Source organism: Nomascus leucogenys, chromosome X, assembly GCF_006542625.1.
Source record: "Nomascus leucogenys isolate Asia chromosome X, Asia_NLE_v1, whole genome shotgun sequence".
NCBI lineage: Eukaryota > Metazoa > Chordata > Mammalia > Primates > Hylobatidae > Nomascus > Nomascus leucogenys.
Window position 1 is genome coordinate 101,249,950 of NC_044406.1, and position 12,643 is coordinate 101,262,592.

The 12,643-nt window shown below is 33.0% G+C and overlaps 1 protein-coding gene across 3 annotated transcripts in view; it reads left to right on the forward strand.

Moving 5' to 3' along the window:
• Window positions 1-12,643, forward strand: part of HTR2C (5-hydroxytryptamine receptor 2C) — a 326,375-nt gene that overhangs the window by 253,279 nt on the left and 60,453 nt on the right. For 2 of the 3 annotated variants that reach the window (XM_003262219.3, XM_003262218.2), the window contains one exon: window positions 5,290-5,490. In XM_003262219.3, the coding sequence (XP_003262267.1) occupies window positions 5,290-5,490 (201 nt within the window). The remainder of the gene's footprint in view (window positions 1-5,289; window positions 5,491-12,643) is intronic. The other variant, XM_030807395.1, reaches the window with a different exon arrangement.

The window sequence follows — 12,643 nt, forward strand, 5'->3', positions numbered from 1 at the left end:
TGTATAAAAAATGTAATTTATGACAATAGCAACACAAAAAAGGATGAAGATGTAAAGAAGCAAAATGTTTGTATACTATTGAAACTAAGTATCTATAATTGAAACTTGATTGTTATGGAAGAAAGATTATAATTGTAATCCCCAGGTTAAGCAAAGTAAGCAATTAAAATAATACAAAGAGAAAGAGACAAGAAGAGAATCCCTACAAAAAAATCAGTTAATCACAAAAAAATCACTTAATCACAAATGAAGGCAGTGACAGAAAAAATGATAGTATATGTTATAGATAAAATGGTGCAAGTGTCTTTTCTTTACTGTAATTACTTTAAATGTGAAGGAATTAAATTTTCCAGTTAAAAGGCAGACACTAGCAAAATGGATAAAAATACATGATCCAATTATATGCTTTCAGTAAGAGACTCACTTTAGACATAAGGACACGTGTGTTGAAAGTGAAAGGATGGAAAAAGATATTCCATACAAACAGTAACCAAAAGAGAGTTGAGGTGGCTGAACTTGTCAGACAAAATAGAACTTATGAAGAAAGTTGTTGTGAATAACAAAGAAGAACATCATCTATTGATTTCAAGCCATCAAGAACATATAGCAATTATAAACATATATGTACCTAACAACAGAGCCCAACAATTACAGGAAATGAAAAATAAAGAATTAAAGGGAGAAAAAGGTAGCTCTATAATAATGTTTGGAGATATCAATACTCTATTTTCAATAATGGACAGAACAACAAGACAGAAAATCAATGAGAAAAATAGAGGACTTGAACAACACTATAAAACAACTAATTCTAACAGACAGATACAGAACATTCCATCTAATAACAACAATAAATACAGTTTTTCTCATGTGCACATGGAACATTCTCTGGGATGGACCATAAGTTTTATCACAAAAGAAATGTCAATACATTTAAAATATTATTATTATTCATAGTATCCTAATACGTTTAAAATATTATTATTCAAAGTAGAAATCAGTAGTAGAAAGACAACTAAAAAATGTACAAATATGCAAAAATTAAACAATATTAAACAACCAATAAGTGAAAGAAGAAAATACAAATGAAATTCAAAAATATTTTGAGAATGGCAGAATAAAAACTTAATATACCAAAAAATTATGGGATGCATCAAAAGCCATGCTCAGAGGGAAATTTATACCTGTAAATGGCTACATTTAAAAATAAAATGAACTCAATTAATGACCTAACTTTATACCATAAGAAACTAGAAAAGAAGAGCAAGTTTAACCCAAACTCACGAAATAACTGAAATGATGAAGATTAAAGTGGATATATTAAAAATAGAGAATAGGAAAAATATAAAGACAATTAATAAAACCAAAAGTTGTTTTTCTTTTTTTGAAAAGATCAAAAAAGTTGACAAATCTTTATATAGACAGACTAAGGAAAAAAGAGAAGACACAGATTACTAAAATCAGAAATGAAAGTGGGGGCATTACTACTAACCTTACAGAAATTAATAGGATTGGCTGGCCAATCCTCCTGGTGTGGTATCTCATGCCTGTAATCCTAGCACCTTGGGAGGCCAAGGTGGGAGGATTACTTGAGCCCATGAGTTCAAGACCAGGCTAGGCAACATGGTGAAAACCCATCTCTACAAAAAAAATTTTAAAATTAGACTGGTATGGTGCCACATGCTTGTGGCCCCAGCTACTCAGGAGGCTTAGTTAGGAAGATTGCTTGAGCCCAGGAGGTTGAGACTGCAGTGAGCCATTATTACACCACTGCAAACTAGCCTGGATAGCAGAGCAAGATCGTATCTCAAAAAAAATTAGAAGGATTGTAAAACAATACAATGAACAATTATATACCAGTAAATTAAATAACCTGGATGAAATGTAAAAATTTCTAAAAACACACGCACTACCAAAAGTGACTCAAGGAGAAATAGAGAATCTAAAGAGTCATATAAAAAGTAACAACATTGAATCAGTGATCAAATACCTCTCAACAATGAAAGCTCAAGACAAGAAGTTTTCCTTTCGAATTTCACCAAACATTTCAAAAATTAACACCAATTCTTCTCAAACTCTTCTAAAAAATAGAAGATGAAGAAACATTTTGTAATATATTCTATTAGACCAGCATTATTTTAATATCAAGCTAGCTAAAGACATTACAAGAAAAGTATAAATTACTATTGTTTATTAATATAAATGCAAAAATATTCAATAAAATACTAGCAAACTAAATTCAGCACCATATTATATACCCATTACAACAAGAGATTTATCTCAGGGATGCAAGAAGGATTCAACATACAGAAACTAGTCAATGTAATGTATCACATTAATAGAATGAAGGTATGCAAACCACATGATTATGTCAATTGATGCAGAAAAAGCATTTGCAAAAGTCCATCACTTTTTTATGATAAAAAAATTTTCAACAAGCTAGGAATAAAAGAAAATTTCCTTGACAGGCATTTATAAAAAACAAAAATAAAAACAAAACCCAGTCAATAGTGAAAGACTGATTTTTCTCTAAGATCAGGGAAAAAAGGCAGAATGCCCACCTTCATTACTTATATTTATCATGGTGCTAAAAATTCCATGTAGAGAAATTAGGCAAAGAGAGGAAATAAAAGGGAGAGGAAAATTGGAAAAGAATAAATAAAATTATTTCTATTTGCAGAAGACATGATCTTATATATGGAAAATCCCAAAGAGTCAACACAAAACATAGATCTAATAAATGAATTCAGCAAAGTTGCAGGACAGTTGTAGTTCTATACACAGTGATGAACAATCCATGAAAGAGTTTAAGAAAACAATTCTATTTACAACAGCTTCCAAAAAAAAAAAACTCAATTGATAACAGCATCAGCCACAAAGAAGAATTAAGTATTGATACATGCTACGAAATAGATAAACCTCAAAAATATTAGCTAGGTGAAAGAAGCCAGACCCAAAAAGTCACAAATTGTATGATTCTATTTATATGAAATATCCAAATTAGTTAAATCCATAAAGATAGAAAGCAAATTAGAGATTGCCAGGGGCTGGTTGATGGGAGAATGGGGAGTAACTGTTTAACAGTATGTGGTTTCCTTTTGGAGTGATGAAATGTTTCTGAACTAGAGACAGGTGCTGGTTGCACAATATTGTGAATGTACTAGATGACATTGAATTGTACACTTTAAAGAGATTAATTTTATGTTGTGTAAATTTTTACCTCAATAAAATGTATGTCACGCTGAAGGTACCATTACGATGATCATCATCATCATCACTATGGAAAATAATGCTTCCTAAATATCACTTTCTTTAAAAGGTTTAGAGCATTTTTTCATGTGTTTTTTGGCTGCATAAATGTCTTCTTTTGAGAAGTGTCTGTTCATGTCCTTTGCCCACTTTTTGATGGGGTTGTTTGTTTTTTTCTTGTAAATTTGTTTGAGTTCATTGTAGATTCTGGATATTAGCCCTTTGTCAGATGAGTAGGTTGCAAAAATTTTCTCCCATTCTGTAGGCTGCCTGTTCACTCTGATGGTAGTTTCTTTTGCTGTGCAGAAGCTCTTTAGTTGAATTAGATCCCATTTGTCAATTTTGGCTTTTGTTGCCATTGCTTTTGGTGTTTTAGACATGAAGTCCTTGCCCACGCCTATGTCCTGAATGGTATTGCCTAGGTTTTCTTTTAGGGTTTTAATGGTTTTAGGTCTAACGTTTCAGTCTTTAATCCATCTTGAATTAATTTTTGTATAAGGTGTAAGGAAGGGATCCAGTTTCAGCTTTCTACATATGGCTAGCCAGTTTTCCCAGCACCATTTATTAAATAGGGAATCCTTTCCCCATTGCTTGTTTTTGTCAGGTTTGTCAAAGATCAGATAGTTGTAGATACGCAGCATTATTTCTGAGGGCTCTGTTCTGTTCCATTGATCTATGTCTCTGTTGTGGTACCAGTACCATGCTGTTTTGGTTACTGTAGCCTTGTAGTATAGTTTGAAGTCAGGTAGCGTGATGCCTCCAGCTTTGTTCTTTTGGCTTAGGATTGACTTGGCGATGCGGGCTCTTTTTCGGTTCCATATGAACTTTAAAGTAGTTTTTTCCAATTCTGTGAAGAAAGTCATTGGTAGCTTGATGGGGATGGCATTGAATCTATAAATTACCTTGGGCAGTGTGGCCATTTTCACGATATTGATTCTTCCAACCCACGAGCATGGAATGTTCTTCCATTTGTTTGTATCCTCTTTTATTTCATTGAGCAGTGGTTTGTAGTTCTCCTTGAAGAGGTCCTTCACATCCCTTGTAAGTTGGATTCCTAGGTATTTTATTCTCTTTGAAGCAATTGTGAATGGGAGTTCACTCATGATTTGGCTCTCTGTTTGTCTGTGATTGGTGTACAAGCTCATCATCATTGGCCATCAGAGAAATGCAAATCAAAACCACAGTGAGATACCATCTCACACCAGTTAGAATGGCCATCATTAAAAAGTCAGGAAACAACAGGTACTGGAGAGGATGTGGAGAAATAGGAACACGTTTACACTGTTGGTGGGACTGTAAACTAGTTCAACCATTGTGGAAGTCAGTGTGGCGATTCCTCAGGGATCTAGAACTAGAAATACCATTTGACCCAGCCATCCCATTACTGGGTATATACCCAAAGGACTATAAATCATGCTGCTATAAAGACACATGCACACGTATGTTTATTGCGGCACTATTCACAATAGCAAAGACTTGGAACCAACCCAAATGTCCAACAACGATAGACTGGATTAAGAAAATGTGGCACATATACACCATAGAATACTATGCAGCCATAAAAATGATGAGTTCATGTCCTTTGTAGGGACATGGATGAAACTGGAAAACATCATTCTCAGTAAACTATCGCAAGGACAGAAAACCAAACACCATCGCTTCTCGGCCTTTTGGCTAAGATCAAGTGTAAAAAACCAAACACCGCATGTTCTCACTCATAGGTGGGAATTGAACAATGAGAACTCATGGACACAGGAAGGGGAACATCACACTCTGGGGACTGTTGTGGGGTGGGGGGAGTGGGGAGGGACAGCATTAGAAGATATACCTAATGCTAAATGACGAGTTAATGGGTGCAGCAAAACAACATGGCACATGGATACATATGTAACAAACCTGCACATTGTGCACATGTACCCTAAAACCTAAAGTATAATAAAAAAAAGGTTTAGATTATGAGAAAATATAAGCAGACTAAAATTTAAGACTATAGTCAGTACAATTTGGATGACATGTTCTCGTCTTCTCTCTGTTCTCTTTCAGATTATGTCTGGCCACTACCTAGATATTTGTGCCCCGTCTGGATTTCTTTAGATGTTTTATTTTCAACAGCGTCCATCATGCACCTCTGCGCTATATCGCTGGATCGGTATGTAGCAATACGTAATCCTATTGAGCATAGCCGTTTCAATTCGCGGACTAAGGCCATCATGAAGATTGCTATTGTTTGGGCAATTTCTATAGGTAAATAAAACTTTTTGGCCATAAGAATTGCAGCGGCTATGCTCAATACTTTCGGATTATGTACTGTGAACAACGTACAGACGTCGACTGGTAACATTTGCGTTTGATCGGGTTCTTTTATTAATTATTCTTAACCTATTTATCTGATATTTAGGTTAACAATAATGAAAGGAATGTAATGTGTATGAATATGTAAATATAAAGTTTCCATTTATGCTGCCAAATTATTTTATGCATTAGTATGCCAATGAATTCTGCAACACAGATACAAAATATTTGAAATATTTAAAATGCTTCGAAAATGAGAAAGACATAAAGTCTAATTAAATTAAAGTCTAAATTTTAAAAATATAACATTTCAATCTTATATTGAAAAGTTACATGTATCCCAGAATATTAACCTTAGTATCTTTATTCTAAATTCCTATCCTTTTCAGTAGAAAAATTAATAATACAATCTAAATCTTCATGAAGTAAATATGTCTAAATTTCTGTTGCTATGACACCTAAAATGTACTATTTTCTCTCAGTTTTAATTGTCTTCTTGAATTCTGGGCATACAAAAAGAAAAAAAATTTTGTTTCTTTAAAGATTTGTAGCAGTTTAAAGGGAAAGAAATGATCATTTATTGCTTATATTTGAGGTATTCATAAATGCCTTAACAGTGCTAATATTAAAGCCAAGAAATTTAAACAATTGGAATTTGGGGTTTTACATTCCTCTTTTTTTCCTCTTCCAGTTGGTGTAAATAATTTTTCTTCATATTTATGTTTTTGTAAAAGATTCAGGTAAAGTGTGCAACAATATCAAGACATTCTATTTAATCTTCACTAATATCATCTAAATATTTCGACACTGGGTTTATTGATCAAATGCATTTAAGTTTTAAGATTGTTCTATTGTAGATTGTTCTGCCTGTGTATAGCATAGACACCTTTGAGTAAAAAGTCATGAAGCTTGTCCCAAAAGGCAAAAATGAATTTACATAACAGTTTGACTTACAAATTCAAGGGTTCACAGATTTTGTCCCAGCCATCACAAAGAGTTCATCTAAAAAGATGCCAGTTTTTATGGTGCTTACAAAGGAAATACACAGACAGAATAGAATATTGTTGCATCAGCTTCTAGTAATGAAAGACTGAGTAATTTGCAATGACTCTTGTGCTAAAGGCAAATAAACACATGGATAAAATACTAAAAGCCCTAAGAAGCTAATGAAATAGAAATTGCTATTGGCTGAGATCCAGAAAAAGACAAAAACTCAAGAAAAATGATTATGACTTCTAGTTCACTTTTGCCAATGATGCATTATAAACCTGAAGATATGACTGACAGGTGGAGACGATCATTTCAGACTCACAAGCAAAGGAGGACTAAAGTAGGAATACAGAATCTGGCAAGGGCCAACCAACCTGAATTTAATTCTGGGATCACAAAGAACCAGACACTAGGAATAAGGATCGACCAGGATTAAATCACCATAGACATGGAATTCAGCCCTGGTTCAAGTCATCTATGTAAATGAGAGAAATCTTGGGCCTTAAAATTGGATTAAGATGATTTCATATTATTCAGGTTTCCAATTTTGGGGCATAAACAAACAAAACCCCATCATCCTAGGTTTCAACTTATTTCTTTCAATAATTTTCCAATGCTGTCACTGAAATACAATGATACGCAGGAATATGAAGAGACAACACAAGATGAATCAGGTATGGGAAAATAAGAGATAATAGAAATAAACCTACAAACACTTCAGATAATTGAATTATCAGACCTACACTTTAAATAATTATTTGGAATGTGCACATGGAAATTACATGCTGATCTTAAACACTTCAGCAAGAAACTGCAAACTATAACGAATGACATTAAGATTTGAGAAACACCTAGAAAATATGGAACTTAAGCATAATATGAAAAACTAAGGGCCAGGCACAGTGTCTCACACCTGTAATCCCGGCACTTTGGGAGGCCGATGCAGGCAGATCACTTGTGGCCAGGAGTTCAAGACCAGCTTGGACAACATGACGAAACCCCTTCTCTACTAAAAATACAAAAATTAGCCAGGTACGGTAGCACACGCCTGTAATCCCAGCTACTTGGGAGGCTGTGGTGGGAGGATCACTTGACCCCCCCGAGGTCAAGTCTGCAGTGAGCTGAGATCATGCCACTGTGCTCCAGCCTGGGCAACAGAGTGAGACTCTGTCACATACACACAAAAAATTAATTAATTAAAAAATTAAAACCTAAGAACTCTGTGGCAGATTAGAGATGGCCAATTTCCAAATTTACAGAAGATTATTATAAAATAATAAAAATTAGCTGGGTATGGTGGCATGTGCCTGTAGCCCTAGCTACTCAGAAGGTTGAGGCAGGAGGATCACTTGAATTCAGGTGTCTTGAGGCTGCAGTGAGCTATGATCATGCTGTGACACTTCAGCCTTGGTGAGAGAGCAAGACTCTGTCTCTACAAATAAAAGATAAAAGGAAATAATAAAATAAATCCAAAAGGAGTCAATAAAAGATAGAAAAATATAAAACGTATACTAAATGGCAGAATTAAAACCAAATATATCCCTAATTATATGAATTACTAAGGATTCTAAGACTGTCATATAGGCTTTCAAAAAAATAAGACAACTATATGTTACAAGAGGCATATACAAAGCATAAGGAAAGTAAAAGGATAAAAACAAACAAAAAATTCCTCCATCTAAACACTATCCAAGAGAAAGACTGTATAGCTATATTAATGTTTGTCAAAATAGACTTTTTGGCAAAAAACAAATACTCCAGTGAAAGAAGATTACTTACTGATGAAAGATTTCATAAATCTGGAAGACATAAGGTAATAAATTTGTATGTACACAATTATATGTAGATACATATGTAATATACATGGTATATACTTTATAAAGTAAAAGAGGACAACTTCAGGGACAGATAGACAAGTCTACAATCATGGCGTAAGGTCTTAGCACATCCTTCTCAGCGATTGTATGAAAACAATTAACAAATCTAAACTCACTGACAAGTGAAGAATACATATTCCCATCATTGCACAAGAAATATTTATCAAAACTGACCATAAAGTAATTCCTCAACACATTCCAAAGGGTTGGAATAAATTGCTTATTCTTTGACTGAAATTCAAAAGAAATAGAAATGACTTCAAAATAGTAGAAAAACCTTCGTATATTTGGAAATTAAGAAATTGTTTCCCAATAAACTTTGACCTAATGGATTTCAAATCCATTGATGATTCTTCCCTAAGCTATCTGTTACTAAGGTGATACAATGATAATTTTTCTCACTTTATTATTCTTTCTGCCTTTATTTGTTGGCATTATACTGTAAGGAAGTGTTTTCTCTCCAAGTCTGTTATTTATTAGTTCATGTTGGTGGAGACTCCTGGATTCTTTTGTATTCAGTGTAATATATATGATTCATTGTTGCCCTTAATTATTTTGATGCTCAAATTGTCTCATATTTTTCTAATAAGAACTCCTTTTCATATATCCCATCAGCTTTTGAGCATTTGCCAGACTCACCTTTTACTTCCCATGCCCCAGTTCCGAAATTAGCCATTTCTTACAACAAACCCTTTTAGTGGGCAATTGTTTTATAAAGCAAGGTGCAGAAGCTCAGTATGCTCATTGCTAATAGGATATCATTGCTCCTATATATCAATATCTTTAATCCCAATCCATGAGCACAGGACTCTTTTGCTACTTTCCAATTCTTTATTTTTCCTCATTTTTCTCACAGTGAGTAGCTTTGTCCCCAAACGATTGATATATTTATTATTTATATTTTCTATATCCTACAATACAACAAATTAATTTCAGAATTTCTATACCCATACCACTACCAATAAATGAAGTGCAATGTTTAAAATTTCATTGCAATTTTATCTTTAGAATGTTTTCCACCAAGGGCATACAGTCAAAGCATTGTCTTCAAAATGCTAGGATTAGTTTGAATTTTTTTTCTCTGTGGTTCTGATACCAATTGTTCACATTTAGGGATTTTGTTTTGTTTTTGCATGTATTCCCCAACCTTGTTGACTTTATTTTTTAATATGTAAAACTTTAATATGATGTTCCAACAGTCAAAACTAGGCAAATAATATACTCAGAGAAGAGTCAGTTCCTCTTCTGTTCCTCGGTTAACCCTTTCATTAGTTTCTAGGGCATACTTCTTGAGTTTATTTTTGCAAAAAAAAAAAAATGATTATACACAAGACGGACATATTGTTATTTTTCTATTCTTAAATTAAAAGATAAAATGCTACATACAAATTAATACTTTGTTTTGCTTTGTTCTTTTACTTGGAAATATGTCCTGGAAATCACTCTATCAATTTGTAAGATGATAGATGTGCACCCAAATTTATCATGTAAATGGCCTAAATATTCCAATTAAAAGCTAAATTCATTCTATTATTTTTTACACTCACTAGTAATAGATTGTGTAGATATACTTTATTTAACCAATCTTCTGTGTATAATCAGGTAAGTTGTTTCCAACATTTGGAAGTTACCAATAATTCTACTAAGAATAATTTTGTGTGTGTGTATGTGTGTGTGTGTGTCCTTCTGTGTGTGTGTGCGTGCATGCATGTGTGTCCTGTGTGTGTGTGTGTGTGTGCATGTGTGTGTTTCATATTATTGGAAGTTTATCTTTTAAATAAATTCTTGCTCAAATGTATTCAGAATTTATCTTCTAAATAAATTCTTAGAGGAGGAGTTGATTGATCAAGGGGTATATGTAGTTAGGAGTTGAACCATTTTGCATTCCTACGAGCAATGCAAGAAAGCCTCTGTTTCCCCAAAGCCTTGCTAATGAAGTTTATTTTCAAACTTTTTAAATTTTGAAAATCCCATAAGTGAGAAATGTTACCTCAGTGTAGTTTTAATTTGCATCTATTTTATTTGGCTGAAGTTCATATGATTAAATGTATGAAAACCACTTAAGTGCCATGGCTAAATCAGTTTTAAGTGTCCTTTTGCTCATTTTTTCTGATTTTTTTTACATTTTATTTCTTAATTTAATAGCTCTTTATAAATTATAGACACTAACCATTTTACATGGTATAAATGAAAACATTCTCTGTTTGCTATTTGATATAGTTATGGTATTTTGCCATACAAAATTATTTTATTTTCACGTAGTTCATCTTGTCAATCAGATTTCCTTTTTATGTTGAGAGTAATGGCAACAAATTCTTTCCCCTAACTCAGGTTAGACAATAAATCACACATATTTTTCTCATTTTTTACATTTAGACCTCTGATACATTTGGAGTTTATCCTTGTATGCTGTGACATACACATTCAATTTTAGTCTCTTAAAACTGATTCTCCCATTGTCTCATGCCATTTATTTAAAAAGCCCATCTGTCCTGTGATTTAAGATGCCGTCTTTATAGTATATTAAATACTTATATGCCTGGACCTGTTTCTGAAGTTTACATTTTATTCCACTACACTGTCTAATCAAATGCCATTTTCACACTTTTAATTATAAATCCTATTACATAAATGTTATTATCTGATATGGTTAGTCCCTATTCATTAGGCATTTTTTAGAGCTTGTGTAGACATTATTGAAAGTTTAATTTTCCATATTAACATTAACACTAACTTGCCTTGTTCTACTCTACAAGCCTAGATAGTTTGACAGGGATCTCCTTAAGTTTCTAATTTAATTTAAGAAAAAATGAACAACTGAATTTTAAAAATGCTGTCTCTAATCTATATACTAATTTAGGTGGTGGCCACTCTGTCTTCCAGACTTTACAGCCACACCTATATGTCACTCTCATGTCTTCCTTATCAACATTTATAATGTATCTCATAAGAATCAAATTTTTAGCTTTACCATACAACCAAATCTGTCTTCTATGCATTCACTAGTGACTACTTAATTGTTTAATTTATGAATTTTCAAACTTTTTGGTCTCATGATCTCTGTATACTCAAACATTATTGAGGATTACAGAGAGTTTGCCTTTATATGAGCTATATCCATCAGCATTTAATGTCTTTGAAATTAAAATTGAAATTTTAAATCATTTTTGTCTACCTTTATTTAAAATAACAATAGTAAACTCATTACATGTTAACATAAATAATTAGCTCTATTAAAAAAAGCTATATTTTCCAAAATAAAATCAGCAAGAAGAGTGACATTGTTTTACAGTTTTTTCTTTTTTTAGCTTTTATAAGTTTTTAGGGGGTACAAGTACAGTTTTGATATACGAATATAGAGTATAGTGGTGAAGCCTGGGCTTTTAGTGTAACCATCACTCGGTAATGTACGATGAACCCATTAAATAATTTCTCATCCCTCTCACCATATACAAAAATTAACACAAGATGGATGAAATCCTTAAATGTAATATCTGAAACTACAAAAACACTAGAAGAAAACCTAGGAAAAAACTCTGCTGGACATTGGCCTAGGCAAAGAATTCATGACAAAGACCTTGAAAGCACAAACAACAAAAACAATAATAGACAAATGGGATTTAAACTAAAAAGCTTCTGTGCAGAAAATAAATAATCCACAGAGTGAACAGATAACCTGCAGAATGGGAAAAATATTTGCAAACTATACATCCAACAAGGGACTAAAATCCAGAGTGTATAAGGAACTCAAACAACTCGACAACAACAAAAGACAACCCCATTAAAAACTGGGGAACAGACATGACCAAACGTTTTTCAAAAGATGGCATACAAATGGCTAACAAGCATATGAAGAAAATGCTCAATGTCACTAATCATTAGAGAAATGTTTTACAGTTTTTCAAGGTTCTTTAATCATCTGACTTAATAGAAGATAGCTAGATTCTCATCTCTGCTTTTTTCATCCAATTTATTGCAACAATTTGCTATGGTTCAGATAATTGCGGTCATTCTTATTTGACAGTGCACTAAAACTCAGCAAGTAGTAGTTTCTTAAGTTCTGTGGCAATGTACAGTCAGAAACCAGATCACTGACTTTTTTATATACTGCTAGATTAAAATCCACTAATGTATCTTGAAATGGATATTTCAAACGAATACTTTACTTCAGTACTTCACATGGATATTTTACCCGTGATTTATATTGTAACATCAGGCATAGGTCATTAAGAAAATAT